The sequence below is a fragment of the Fonticula alba genome (assembly GCF_000388065.1).
Source record: "Fonticula alba strain ATCC 38817 unplaced genomic scaffold supercont2.2, whole genome shotgun sequence".
NCBI lineage: Eukaryota > Rotosphaerida > Fonticulaceae > Fonticula > Fonticula alba.
The window spans coordinates 937,667-951,361 of record NW_009242972.1 but is presented as its reverse complement, the minus strand read 5'-3'; the positions used below and the strand labels follow the sequence as shown (position 1 = coordinate 951,361).

At 65.7% G+C, this 13,695-nt stretch overlaps 6 protein-coding genes across 6 annotated transcripts in view; 3 read left to right on the top strand and 3 right to left on the bottom strand.

The window, feature by feature from the left end:
- The first annotated feature begins 373 nt into the window (after nt 1-373).
- Nucleotides 374-1,617, top strand: H696_01239 (hypothetical protein). Its single transcript, XM_009495124.1, has 4 exons — nt 374-503; nt 669-764; nt 1,007-1,154; nt 1,259-1,617. Exons 1-4 carry the CDS (start codon nt 495-497, stop codon nt 1,423-1,425), a joined length of 420 nt encoding a protein of 139 aa, XP_009493399.1. The 5' UTR covers nt 374-494; the 3' UTR covers nt 1,426-1,617.
- A 115-nt stretch (nt 1,618-1,732) lies between these two features.
- On the bottom strand, nt 1,733-4,333 carry H696_01238 (hypothetical protein). Its single transcript, XM_009495123.1, has 2 exons — nt 2,701-4,333; nt 1,733-2,492 (listed from the first exon to the last, which is right to left on the bottom strand). Exons 1-2 carry the CDS (start codon nt 4,258-4,260, stop codon nt 1,854-1,856), a joined length of 2,199 nt encoding a protein of 732 aa, XP_009493398.1. The 5' UTR covers nt 4,261-4,333; the 3' UTR covers nt 1,733-1,853.
- A 441-nt stretch (nt 4,334-4,774) lies between these two features.
- On the bottom strand, nt 4,775-5,852 carry H696_01237 (hypothetical protein). The gene is made up of 2 exons (XM_009495122.1): nt 5,588-5,852; nt 4,775-5,468 (listed from the first exon to the last, which is right to left on the bottom strand). Exons 1-2 carry the CDS (start codon nt 5,759-5,761, stop codon nt 4,926-4,928), a joined length of 717 nt encoding a protein of 238 aa, XP_009493397.1. The 5' UTR covers nt 5,762-5,852; the 3' UTR covers nt 4,775-4,925.
- A 669-nt stretch (nt 5,853-6,521) lies between these two features.
- Nucleotides 6,522-8,897, top strand: H696_01236 (hypothetical protein; the record flags this gene model as incomplete). Its single annotated transcript, XM_009495121.1, has 1 exon — nt 6,522-8,897. The coding sequence occupies one exon, from the start codon at nt 6,522-6,524 to the stop codon at nt 8,895-8,897; it is 2,376 nt and encodes a 791-aa protein (XP_009493396.1).
- Nucleotides 8,898-9,042: 145 nt separating this feature from the next.
- On the bottom strand, nt 9,043-11,234 carry H696_01235 (hypothetical protein). Its single transcript, XM_009495120.1, has 6 exons — nt 11,005-11,234; nt 10,725-10,828; nt 10,533-10,620; nt 10,234-10,306; nt 10,035-10,141; nt 9,043-9,944 (listed from the first exon to the last, which is right to left on the bottom strand). The coding sequence occupies exons 1-6, from the start codon at nt 11,121-11,123 to the stop codon at nt 9,269-9,271; spliced, it is 1,167 nt and encodes a 388-aa protein (XP_009493395.1). The 5' UTR covers nt 11,124-11,234; the 3' UTR covers nt 9,043-9,268.
- Nucleotides 11,235-12,974: 1,740 nt separating this feature from the next.
- Nucleotides 12,975-13,695, top strand: part of H696_01234 (hypothetical protein) — a 7,523-nt gene continuing 6,802 nt past the window's right edge. The window contains exons 1-2 of the mRNA XM_009495119.1: nt 12,975-13,315; nt 13,477-13,633. Of these exons, the coding sequence (XP_009493394.1) occupies nt 13,066-13,315; nt 13,477-13,633 (407 nt within the window). The 5' untranslated portion in view covers nt 12,975-13,065. The remainder of the gene's footprint in view (nt 13,316-13,476; nt 13,634-13,695) is intronic.

Here is a 13,695-nt window from a genome sequence, read left to right as displayed (position 1 = left end):
TGATTCATTTCTGTCTCCGCGGAAGTTCGCAAGGGCCGGGCCGGGCCGGCAGCCGGTCCCCAGGGGATGGATGCGAGCGCGTGGTTGCGTGGGTCCGCCCGGCCCACAGTCACCTCCTCCCCGGGGACCTGGCAGCATCTCGAAGGGTGCTCCCACCCGGGCGGCGCATCGGGCGTGCATTTCAGATGGCCTTCTGCCGTGCAATCGGGGCCTGACCATCCCCAGCACCCTCCATCCCCTCCCTCCTCCCCGCTCCCCGCCTCTCCCCTCCGCTGGCAGCATCTCGAAGGGTGCTCCCACCCGGGCGGCGCATCGGGCGTGCATTTCAGATGGCCTTCTGCCGTGCAATCGGGGCCTGACCATCCCCAGCACCCTCCATCCCCTCCCTCCTCCCCGCTCCCCGCCTCTCCCCTCCGCCCCTCTTCCCTCCTCTGCGTCTTCTTCCGACGCAGATCTCTCTTTCTCTTTCATTCTCCCAGACACACCAACACACAATGTCGGATGTACGGACCACACATGCACCCCCCTCCCCCCTTCGCCTCGGTTCTTCTTCCTTTCGGAGCCGACGGCTTCCACCACTGCGACTTGCCTTCCTCTCCCTCTTCCCTCCTTTTGAGCATTCATATTCCCACTCACAAACGCTTGTCCACATCGCTTGACCGCTCCAGATGGATAAGGCTGCCCAGGAGGTGAAGCTCACTTCGGCCAAGGTGGCCAACCAGCTGGTTCAGGTTTACTATGATGCCCTTCAGAACAACCGCCCGGTGCGTTTCTTGGTGTCTTTCCCTTTCGCGTGCTGAAATGCCTCGCATTTTCCCGCCACTCCCTGGGTGCGGGGAAACATGCGGCGCGTGTACACACACACACACACACACACACACACACACACACACACACACACACACACACAAACATGCGCGCGCGCGCATGGGCGCATGCATAAGGGTGTCCACCCCAGCCAACAATCCAATATGTGGGCAAACACTGACTCCTCCATTCATCATAGAACATGATGAACTTCTACGCGCCCACCGCCACCGTCACCTGGAGCGGCTTCAACTACGACTCCGTGCAGTCCTTCTTCGCGGAGTTCATGTCCAATCTTCCCTCCATCTCGGTGAACCTTAGCTCGGTTGACGCCCAGGCTGTCCTTAGTGCGCCTTTTTTTCCCCTCCCCCCCTCCTCCCCCTTATCCTCATCTGCCTTTCTTATACCGAGCCTCCCTCCCCCCCCCCCTCCCTTGTTCCCCGTACCACAGGTCACGTCATCGGCCCGAGCACGCCGTCGCTCATCACCATTCTCATCCTTGGCACCATTTCTTTCGGCTCGGAGCCCGCTGAGAACTTCTCCCAGACCCTGGTCATTCAGGCCGACCCGGGTACCACGATGTTCCGGATTGTGCGCGACGTTTTCCGCCTGGTCTGAAGGCACAGCCATTTGCTTGCCTGCATATACGTCCTCTTTCCCACCGGCTTCCTTGCCTCCCACCACCACCCCCCCTTTTCTCCGTGCAAGCGCGCCCTCCTCCTCTCTACCCCTGAAACACGCAGGGGCGGCCCGCATATGTGCATGTCCTTGTCCCGGCCGGGCTTTTCCATTCCTGTCCCCCATCCCCCCCCCCCCCCTGCCTTTCTCTCTCTCCCTCTCTCCCCTCCCCCCCCCTCACTGGGGGCGAAAATATACCCATTCTGCCTTTCCTCTTTCCTCGCCCTTCACACACGGGGGCCAAGGGCCAGACTCGCCTCGCTGTGTATCCACCGGGCTCCGATCGCATCGACACCCCTCCAAAAGGCAAGCGATGAGCACCAACCAAAGGCATTATATTGGCCAGGGCCCTCACCAACAGGAAGGACCTAGACCGCGAAGGCCAGCCAATCCGGCATGAAGGCATTCTTCTCGTTGAGAGCCACCCAGCGCATGAGAATCTCAATGGTGGACAGGGCATCATCCTTGCGCGTGTGCGGCGCAAAAGCCAGGTACATCTCGAAATTATCCTGAACCGAGCCACCGCCACCGCGTGGATCAGCCGCAAGCGGCAGGGCACTTGCACTGGACGCATAGCGCCAGCCAACAACAATCTCATGCGACCCAATGGTCCAGAACATGCGCAACGGCCGGGTCCGGGTGTGAATCATCTGGTGCGCGTGGCGGTACATCCGAAGCAGGCGTCGCTGGTGCCGAGGGATCGAGTAGGGAGTGATCCAGGGAGATGCATGGTGCTGGCGAGTGGCCGAGCTGATGTAGACATAGTGCCGGAGGAACCCCAACAATGAGCCCTTGATGTCGTGCGGGGACATTTGCGAAGGGGTGAAGGAGGGGAAGCCGGCGTATTCCCAGATCAGGGGCCACTGCATGGATGAGCCACCGAGGCCGCCTGCATCGTGCATTGGTCGGAGGATTTCCAGGATGCTGCTCTGGATGTTGTTGCTTGTTCGCTGGGCGCTATCCACGCCGCTCGGATCGGTGGACAGGATCACAACACAGATGTCGGGCTATGGGCACACGAGTGACCACAAGAGGGCAGAGGGGCAGGCGAGGGGGGGGGGGGGGGGGGGGGGCGGGAGTGGGAGAGCAAGAAGAACAGAAACACGGGGAAATCGTTAGACCGGGAGATGAGCCAGCACCAGCAGTAACACCAGCACCAGCAGCAGCAGCAGCAGCAGCAAAGGAACAAGAGCGAGGGGGAAAACGCCAGCGCACCGCTGTCTCGATGGTCGACACATAGGCAAAGAGGAAGGCCGTCGGGTTGAAGCGCGGCAGGCAGATGGGCAGCCAGACGCCGATGAAGTGCTGGAGATTCTTCGATGCCACGGTGTTCATGATGAGGTGCACGTCGGACGTGTAGAGCGGGTACCGCGGCGAGAAGGAGGCCGTGATGATGGAGGAGTATTTGTGGATGACCAGCGTGGCCAGGAGCCGGTCGCGCTGGACCTCCTCCGACGCGCGCTGGATGCTGGCCACCAGGGCCTCGCGCAGGGTCGCCTGCATCGGGAACACCGGGACCGTATTCAGCCAGAACATCGGCTCGCGCTCCATCCGCCGGGCCAGGGAGTCCAGGCGCGCGGTGTCCGCCTGGTTGAGCAAATTGCGCAGATCATAGTTCTGGGAATTGGAGAAGATCGAATGGATCTGGCTCACGGACAGGACCGACACCAAGTGCGAGTAGAGATACTGCAGCTGCTGGCGCAGGTGGAGCTCCGGCTCGCCAAGTCGCGACACCGCAACCAGATAGATGTGCTGCTTCAGGAGGAAGACAATTTGATTCCGGCCGAACTTCACCGCGCGCACCATGTCCAGCCCGGCGTCGGTCTGGAAGTCCACACTGTGAAGGGACCCGGAGCCGGGATCCCCGCCGGGCCCAGTGGGGGTGGAGGGGGCGGTGCTGGCCGCCCCGGCGCCCGATCGAGGACCCGGCGGGGCCGCCGACCGGCTGTCCAAGAAGAGGGAGATAAATGCCTGGAGGAACCCCATCATGGTGGACATCTCGCCCTCATTCCCATGGAAGGAGTAGATCGGCTTGCCGGAGGACGAGAGGATGAAGAAGTGCTTCTTGCGCCGCGACCACGACGGCCAGGAGGTGTCCTCATCGCCATGCTTGCGTTGGGTTTCGAAATTCTGGATCGGAGGCACGGCTGCCGGTGTGGCAGCCGCGACCGGCGCCGGGACAGGCCCGGGCTCCGAAGACACCTCCGATTCGGGGGTCGGGGTCGAATCGGCGACATGGTCTGCCGAGGCATCGGCCCCAAAATCGGAAGATGCCCCGCCAGGGCCGGGCTCCCCGACGGAGTGGCGGTCACTGTCCGGTGTCCCAGCGGGATGCGGGAGGTAGGTGGCCCGCGAGTCGGCTGCCGGCGAAAGAGCCACGCCGGCTTCGGAGTCCGAGTCCGAGTCCGAGTCCGAGGAGGCCCCGCTCGCCAAATCGGAAAGACCTTCCTCCACGGAGGGCGAGCCACTTCCGGCGAGTGGTCCCGGGCTGGTGAGGGGCGCCTCGATGGCCACATCGGCAGCCAGCAGCGGGCTGACGCCGGTTCCCTCGCCGCCACGGGCGATCTCCCCCAGGCAGTGGGCCATGTCCTCGGCAAAGGCGGCCACCGGGTCAGAGCTGCCGGTCCGGGCATCCGGCGAGTGGGGCATGCTACCGGCTGCCAAGATCGGGGAGCTCAGCGCGGCGAGCGACTCGGACCGGCTCACCTGTCCAGAGCCCAGGTCCGAAAGCATCGCATCGGAGAGAGCCTCCGAGTCCAGGAGCTCGTCGAGCATCGTGAACACAGGGGGAGTGGGCGGAGGGGGAGTGGGCGGAGGGGGGGAGGGGGGATGCAGTTGGGCAAAGAAGGGACTGGGCAGGGAGATAGGGAGAAAGTAGGGGGAGGAAGAGAAAGGCAGAGGGAGGAGGGGGGCCGGGCGGAGGGCGAGGCGGTCTGAAGCAGGCCGCGCAAGTTGCCTGCTCAAGACAACGGACTGGCAAAAAGGTTCTCCCGGTGCACACACACACATAGACACACGCGCATCCGTGTATGTGCGCACACTCACGCGCCCATAAACACACGGTCCCCGTTCCCGGCTGGAAACACTAGATCGAGCCAGGCGGCCTCCCCCCCCCCCCCCCCAGCGACCGCCCCCCTCACGCTCCGGCGAGATGAGCTCCCCGGCTCTCCTGCTGGAGGCCCAACTGGGGAGGGGCAAACAAGGGCGCGGTGTGATCTTCTCTATTTGGTCACGTGCGTCGAGTCAGAGGGCAGGGCGATACTTGATCGGCCCACAGAACAGAGCCGGGGGGGGGGGGGGCGCGTGCGCGCGCTGGACAGCGAGGGCACATGCGAAGGCAAGGCACAAAAGCAACATGCGCCCACGCACACATGCGAGCCGCGGACATCGCAATGTGGCCAAATCCGCCCATTCCAATCGGCAGTGAGCCCTTCTCTCCCTCAGACGGCCTTGAGTTTGGAGGCGGTCTGCTCGAGCTCGGCCACGGCGCCGAGGCCACTCTGTAGGTCGACTCGCATCCAGCAAACCAGCCCGGTTACAAAGGAGGGAATGCCCCCAACAGCTAGGACGGTGACCGGCAACCGCGGAGCCAGTCGGGCCAAACTCAGCAGCACAAGGAGCAAGTTCGGCAAGGCCAACAGGAAGGGGGTGATCGGGAGGAGTCGCGCAAGCTTGCTGGCGGTCCGGCCGTCAGCGCCAGCTTGGGCGAAGAATCCGGTGAAAATGGCCTCATCCTCGGCACTCGGGGTGGTGCCCGGCCGGCCGAGACGCCGGAGCCGGGCCTGCGGCACGAAGACCAGGGCCAGGGCCAGAAAGGCCAATGCCCCGAGGAAGCACAAGGCCTGGACATACCCCGGGGGGACGGGGTCTTTCTCCCCGAGGTTGACTGCGATCACCGACAAGTCCGCCCCATAGGACAGGTCCATCATGCCGAGGGCCACATAGACGACGGTCAGGACCAGCGACAGGGCCACAATCGCGCGCTTTGCACCACGGAACCCAATGGCCGATGGGAGGGGAGGGAGACGAGGGAGCAGACAGGATGGAGGCCGGTGAGTGGTCGGCCGACGTCGCGGCAGGGCTTCCAACGAGGCGGGCGCACCGAAAAGTACAGAACATTGGTCGCATGAGCCTTCTTCAAGGAATCGATGATGCGCTCCTGCAGGTCCTCGGTCAGGACAAGATCGTCATTGTCCTCGTCCAGAAGATCCAGCGGATTGGCGGTTTTGACGGTGGCGCCCTGTCGCCGGTTGAGGGTGCCGCGTAGGCCGTTCATTGGCGATGGAAGCGGGAGGATGGAGGGGAGAGGGGGGGGAGGGCGCGCGCGGATGGAAAGGCGGTGACTGGGAGTGAGACATGCGGGGGGGGGGGGGGGGACGGAGTCTTTCATGGCGCCGCATTGGGTCCCCCCGGGCGAGCAAGATCTCGCCCACAAAAAGGGTCTCCCCATCTCGGCCCGCGCCCCCTCCAGGACGGAGAACTACCGCCTTGAGTTGGCAGCTGTCTCGATCGCGGCCGATCCGCTGGCAGTCGAGATGCACGGCGTGAACGGGTTGCGGCTCGGGGGCGGGGCGGTTAGATTCCGAACTTGCGACACCTGGGGGCGGGGGGGCGGGGGGAGGTCTCTCACTTTCCTGCGGCGAGGGGGGGGGGGGGGGCTGAATGGCCCGGGGGAGGGTTTAGCCGCCCCCCCCCCCCCCCCGGGCCCGTTTACTCCGTCCAACGTTGGCTCGGGGCGGGCATCGGTGGCGCGACAGGGCTTTTTTACCAGCCGTCTTGGTGGGTCCACTGGTTGACCGACCGGACTGGCAGAATCCCCTCGCCTGCTCCATCCTCCTCCCTGTTTCTCCCCCAGCATTGCGCACAAGCACAAGCACACCCACATTCACACATACACCGACATCGATACACGCCGGCGGCCTCTGCCCGAGCCCTGCCCTGAGGACCACCCACGCCTCCCGCTTTTCCTTTGGGCCAAGAAAGGATCCGCCCCCCCCCCCCCCCCCCTCCCTCCCAGACAGACAACGCATTCTCCGATGGCCGAGAGGGATCGGTCACCGGAGGCGGCCCCCGGCTCCTCCCCCCGCCGGGCTGCCAGCAAGGCTAGCAGTCCCACACGGCGCCCCCATAGCCGGAGCCCGCTGCCGACCGCAACGCGAGACCCGGTGACCGGGCTCTTTGTCGTGTGTGATAGCCGGCTGCCGAAGGACCGCCGGGCAAGACGCCAGGTGATCCGCGCGGCCACGCTGGCGGCCCTGCGCGATGCCCCGCCCTTTCCGACGGTTGATGGCGAAGCGGCCACTCACCTGCCTGCCTCCGAGGACTCTGGCCAGTCTCGTGCGGTGCACTTTTCTCCGCATGTGCTGGTGCGAGAGATTGAACACCGCGGTGCCCGAGCCCGGTCGGCTTTTCTGGGCCCTGTGCAGCTTGACCACCTGAAGTACACCGATATGTCGGGTGGAGGCTCGGATGCCGAGCCGGATGCCGAGCCGGAGGCCGAGCCGGAGGCCGAGCCGGAGGCCGAGCTGGGTGTCGCGCCGGATGCCGGGTCGGAGGTCAAGTCGAGCTCCGACCCGACATTTTCCAATGCCCCGCTGCGGTCGGCTTCGCTGCCGCCGCCGCCCCCGGTCGCGCTGGATCTCCCGCCGCCAGATGTCCAGGATCAGATGCCCTTCGTGCCGGCCCCGGCCAATAGGACTCCAGCTGCATCGATCCTGCGCCGAGGAGCACCTGGGCCAACTGATCCGTCAGCGAGTGGAAGGACCCTGGGCTCGGGCTCGAGCTCGAGCTCGAGCTCCGATTCGGAGTCCGACTCGGATGCCGAGAGCGACCTCGGCATGGGGCTGAGCTTTGGCGGAGCCCAACGCGCGAGTCGCCTGTCTCTCCGGCCACCCACACTGGCGGCCAGCCGGCGGGCTGCCGGAGCTCAGCGCATGAGTGCACGCGCGATCAACCTCCAAAACGAGCTGGGCCTCGGCCCGGGCGCGGCGCGTCCCTCACTCGAAAGCATGCTTGGCGAGGAGGCGCGCTTTGAGTCCGACAGCGACCTGGAGTTTGACGTGGAGGCAGTGGCCGCCGCGGCCGACGCGGCCCGGCAAGCCGACGACCCGTATGCCGAAGTCCTTGCGCTGATGCAGCTGGGCCAGGAGGCGGATGCCGAGTCCGGCGACTCGCCCACGCCGTCGCGGCTGGATCTCGACCCGCGGGATGCTGGCAGCCCGGAACTGTCGGCCACCGCGTCACTCATTGTCGAGGCTGGCCGGCGGAGACCAGGTCACCCAGGCGGCCGGAACCAGCATCCCCTCGAGCCGGAGGACTTCCTCCAATTGGACTCGGCCTCGGACTCGGGCGAGGAGGGCCTCAGTCCAAGCATCAGTCCCCCACCGACCCCGGCCTCGGCGCACTACAGCCCGGCCTCCGGGGCCCCGGGGCCGGAGTCCGTCCCAGGCCTCTGGCAAGCCCGGTCCCCCTGGCGATCGCCCCGCACCATGGTGGAAGATCCTCGACGCGTGGCCGGCCAGGATCGCGCCCAGCGGCGCCGCACCAGCCATGCTCTGCTGGAAGCACGTGCCGAGCAGAGCTATCGCCACGCGGTGGCCGCCGACTCGCCGATCGCCCCCGGCACCGAGGGCAGCCCCTCCAAGGGGTTCGCCCTACACGGGACACCGGCCAGCTTTGAAACCCGCCGTCGTGAGGTGTTCTCCTTCCCGGACTGCAGGCTTGGTCAATCGGCCGCGGCTCTCGAGAAGTCCCCCAATAAGTGGGGATCCCATGCACCGGGCACTGGCCGTGATCCGGCCCAATGGACACTCTACAACCTGGCAGACGACCAGACGGACGACGATCCGGCCGGCCAGCATCGGCACTCGGCCTCCGATGCCAATAGTTTGACGGCCTATCTGCTGATTGATCGGATAAGGAAGCAGAAACGGGCTGCTCTCGCTGCCGCGGCGGCGGCTACGGCGGCGGCGGCGACAACGGCAGGATCTGCAGCCTCCGACCCGCCTGGCGATGCAACGCCCATTCCCCCGGCCGAGGTGTCCTCGGAGCTGCCCATCGAAGAGAGCCCCCTCGAGCCGGGTCCCGGTATCACGGTTGGCATTTTGACACGTCGTCGAACGCGGCCGCGGCTTCCCCCGGTGGAGGGTGCTGACAAGAGGACGATTCTCTTCACCGAAGTGGATGCTGGCGAGGGGGCGCCTGGCCAGGGGGCGCCCGTGGGCGGCCGGACGCGCCCAGCCAAGCGTGCTCGAACCGCCGGCCGCCGCCAGCCTCTGGATGAGGCCAGTCCGGCCGATGACGGCCCTGAAGCCACGGCCGACGGGCCGATTGCCGGGGCCGCTGTCGTGGGGGCTCCTCAAGGGACGCCTGGGCGTCCCATTCGTCGTGCCTCGCGCCAAACAAAACACTAGATAGACCCCACCTGAGGATGAGCGCCCGCCGGTCGGCTCGCTCCGTGCTCCTTGGAATACATCGGACCCAGGCTCAAGACAAAGCACAGGAGGGGGCGGGGGGGGGGGAGGCAGGGGGGATGACGGAAATGGCTGTTGACCACTCGCCGGGAGCAGGATTGCACATGTGTGTATTTGTAAGGGGGGGGGGGGGCAGGACGAGTGCGGGCGCGTGCACACGCTGGCCACCGGGAAAGGACCCCGGTCGGGAGGGAGAGAAAAGCATGGGCGAGGGGCAGCAGTCGCGCGCGCGGCCAGCCGCCGCCCTCCTCAGGTGTCTTGGGAGGAAGGAGGAAGGGGGAAATGGCCGGGAACATGAAACTGCCGCCATATCACAGGCCTCCGAAGAAGCCCTTCCCCTGGCGACTCTTCATGCGCTTGCTGACCGTCGCCAGCGAGGGCGCGGAGAGGGGCTGGCCGACGACGCCATTGGCAAACTCGGCGTCATCGCTGTCGCTGTCGCTGTCATCGCCGTCGTCATCGCAGCTCATCTCGTCGGACACCGACATGCACTCGTCCTCCAGCTGGAAGTTCGGGTTGAGGTTGGAGTCATCAAACTCCCCGGCGGCGGATCCGCCATCAGTTCGCAGGAAGTCCACCCCCCAGAAGCGGATGGTCTGGTCGTGACTGGCCGAAGCCAGGAGGGACCCATGGCGATCGACGCGCAGGCGCTCAATCGGGAAGTCCTCGTGTGAGCCGACCACACCGAGCAGCTTGTTCGGGTGGACGGACACCACACGGATCAGGCCATCCGACGACCCGGTCAGCAGGAGATTCGACGTCACAGGGACCATGGTGTCCACGGACTCCGGGTGCCCGGGGAACCGGTCAATGTGGTCGCCCCACAGTCCCCAGTCCCAAATGTTGATGACACCGGACTGCGTGCCGACCGCCAGGCGCCGGCCATCGCGCACCATCTGAATGGAAAGGAGCTCGTCATCCATCTGGCTGGAAGTGGCGATCAGCTTACGCTGCGAGGTGTCAATCGCGGACAGGGTGCCATCGCCACTGCAGGGGACGGGGAGGGCGGGAAGGAGGAGGATGGTGAGTGGTCGTCAGGAGGCCCAGGAGGGTGGCAGGGGGGGCGAATGCGCATACCTGGTGGTCACAAGGGTCGAATGGGTCTCATTGAAGACCGCGTCAGAGATGAAGTCCGACGCGACCTCAAGCGAGGAGACGACGGTTCGCGAACGGAGATCCCAAAACTGCAGGGGGGGGGGAGGAGGGGGGGGGATGGAGCAAGAGGATCAGCAAAGACCAACAGGGGGCAAGGGACACAGGCAACCGGGATGCGCACATTGACGGTGCCGCCGTCGCAGCCACTGACAATCATGTGGTCATTAATACGATGGAGGAGGTTGATTGGCTCACTAGGAGGGGAAAGAGGGTCGGGCATGGTCGATCAGTGTCAGCGAGGGGGCGCGGGGGAAGGGGGAGAAGGAGAAAGGCAAGAAGAGAGAGAGCGGAGGGGAATGGACAAGTGAAAGCAGGTAGACAAATAGATAGATAGATAGAGAGAGAGAGAGAGAGAGAGAGAGAGAGAGAGAGAGAGAGAGAGAGAGGCGGGGCGGAGCAGCGATGCGGCATAGAACATACCGGTGAGCTTGGGCCTGACGGAGCATCACCTGGCCGGACTCGACATCAACCGCCTGGAGGGTGCGGTCCGTGGACCCGGTGAAGAGAACTACGGAAGGGGGGCGAGAGGAGGGCAAAGGGGCGAGGAGGAGCAGGTGAGCGGGAGACATGGTTCGAAGGCGGGTAGAGGCGGGGGTGGAAAAGGAGGCGCACAGCGGCCATCATCCGAGAAGAGAAGGGCTCGGCAGGAGGCGCGCCGGTGATGGTTGAGCGCGTGAAGCTGCTGATTCTCCGAGCCGTCGGAAGCGTACTTGTGGCTGAAAGGCCACACATGGACACACATGGACACACATGGACACACATGGACACACACACACACACACACAGACACACAGACACACATGCATGCGGGGACGAGGCCGAACAGAAGGGGCGAAGTCAGTGAGTCAGCAGGTCCCCCATCGTAGGCACTCAAGCAGCGAGAGAGGCGCACATCTCCACACGACCGTTAACCAGCCCGGCAGCAATGATGTCATGTGTCGGGTGGAAGAGGATCTCCATGATGTGGCGGTTGAAGGAGAGCGACTCCGGGACGGGCTGATCCTGCTCCATGGTGGCGTGGCTGATGGCGCGCTCGGGCTATGGGACTCTCTGCCAGGCGGGAAGGGGAGGCTAGGCGGGAAGAGGGGCAGGGAGTGGAAGGGGCAGGACGGGTGGGGGGGGGGGGGGGGGGGGAGGGAGGAGGATGCCGGATACCGAACTGGGGCACGCGGCTCCAGGAGCGGCCACGGACGATCCCGATATGGCCTCATTGGAGACCGGGGGGAGCCAGATCCTCTTGCCGGGCAGGAGAGGGGCGGACTGAGGGTGGGTGGCGAGGGCCCAGGGAGGGGTCGGCCGGAGCGGGCTGGCAAGCCGTGCATGCACCTGCGTCGATCGAAGACCCGCGCGAGCGTGCGGGCTGCAGGCCGCGCGGGCGGGGGCATGCGCCATCCCCCCCCCCCCCTTGCGCCGGGGGCCGAGAGCCACAAGCGCGGGCAGCAAAAAAAAAAAAAGGGGGATCCCCATGCGCGCCGAAGCGCGGCGTGATCGCGTTGCTTCGGTGGCGTCAGCTGATGGGCCGGTGATTTGGTAAGGCCATTCTGTATCTTCGAACCTGCTCGTTCAGATGCGGCGTTTTACCCCGGCGCAGGGTGCCCGGAGATCGGGCGTCTCGCGCCGGAAGGGGGGGGGGGGGTGACGGAGCACGGCCGCGGGCGCGGAGTGTGACACACGAACAGGAGCCCGATCATCGGAAGACAAGGCAGTTGCTCGAGCCAGGTGCCCCCCCCCGTGGCAGGTCCCATACCAAGACGCCGGGAGAGCCCGTGGAAAACCCCATGGGTGTGTATTCTGGCGAGGGGGGGACATTTTCAGGGCTGCCCCAAGCGTCCGGGCCTCGCCCGCGGCCCCTCGGGGAGCGGGGAAACCACTTGGCCCCTGAGAGACCTCGCCCCAGGCCGGGGGCGCATTCCCGCACGGCGCCGGTAGTTAATGGGCGTAGCGCATCTGAGGCGCAGAATCTGCAAGCAATCACGGACATCAGATCGACCGGGTCTATGATTCATCCCTCGGTGCGGCCGGCGCCCAGGGCTCGGGCATTCCCCCCCGCCCCGGCCTTTGTGTGTCAATGTTCTTCCAGTGCTGCCTCCAGCTGGCGGAAGACACAAGGACGGGGGGGGGGGGGAGGAACGACCATCCAGACGCAGAGGGTCAGACAGGGAGATAATCCTCCCCCGGCCTGGTGGGGGGTCATCGGGGCCCCGCCAGGTGTGAGAGGGGGGCATTCTGAAGTGCGTCTGCCCCGGCCGCACGCGCCGCCCGGGCGGGCCAGCTGTTTCCGCCCCAAGGCGCAAATTTTTATTCCCCCTCGATGCTGTGCGGCGGTGGCGAGACCCTTTTTGGTGCCTTCGGGAGAGCTATGACCCCCCCCCCCCCCCCGCCGGGCGGCCCCACCGATGCAGGGGTTTCTCTCGGGCTGCTCATTCAAGCGGTCCGCCGGGCCACCCCCACGCCGGTTCTTTCACATGCCGCACATGCTGACCCCAGATGTTCGCATGCCTCTGTGCCCATGCTGGTTGGACCGGGGAACCTGGGTGGGGCGGGGGGGGGGGGGGATCATTCGGGTATCATCTGCAAGGGCGGATAGAAGCCGCGGATCGCCGCGGGGGCCCGAATGCGCGCCGCTCGGGACGGCGTGTGCGCTGTGCCAGATACGCAGGCCCATGCAAGGCATCCTTTCCGAGTACCACTCTGTCCCCCCCCCCCGAGCCCTTGCCGGCGGCTTCCGATCCAAGTGGGGGCTAGCCCCGGGTCCGGGGGCCGTCTCACCCGGCCGGCATCCCCCTCGCATCCCCTCATCTTCTATCCTTGCCTCTGGGACTGCCCACCCGGTTCCCCCCTCTCCCTCTCTCTCTCTCTCTCTCTCTCTCTCTCTCTCCCCCCTGTTCCCTGCTCCTTGCCTATCTCCCCTTGCCTGGCCGTCTACCCGCTCGTCTGTCAACCAGCCAAAAGCATGCCCACCCCCCATCCGATCACCCTCCGGATGGCGGAGGAGTGGCCGGACGCCCCGCCGGTTCCCACCGACGGGGCCGACCACAACACCAAGCCCTATCCTCTGAACAGCACCGGGCACTTCTTCACCGATCGGGTGACCGCCGAGCCGACCGAGCTGGCCATCAGCCTGGACACCTTCCGGCAGCTGTTCCTCAATGATGAAAGTGGCTTCGGCCTCCGCGCGCACAAGTTCATCCACACAAATGACAGTACGCTCTGCCACCCCCATGCTGGTGTCCTCCCTGCGCCGTCGTCGCATGTGTCCCTGAGCTCCCCCCCCCCCCCCCCGCCCCCCCCCCCCCCTTCGGCTTCTTTCCTGTTGCGATTGCTGACCCACTGTGGCCCTGCCCCCTTCGGCTTGCCGGTGCAGTGTTCACCGAGCCGGCCTGGACCCCGTGCGGCCCGTCCGGCCGGGTCCTCTGCAAGACCATCGACTACTCGGTCAACATCCCGAAGACCCCGATGATCCCGGATGTCCTGCACATCACCCAGCACACGGTTCTCTACGACCTCGGCCCGCAAGAGGGGTGCGTCCCTTTCCCTCCCCCTCTCCCTCCGCCTCACTTGCTGGTCGATGTTGACCCTCCCC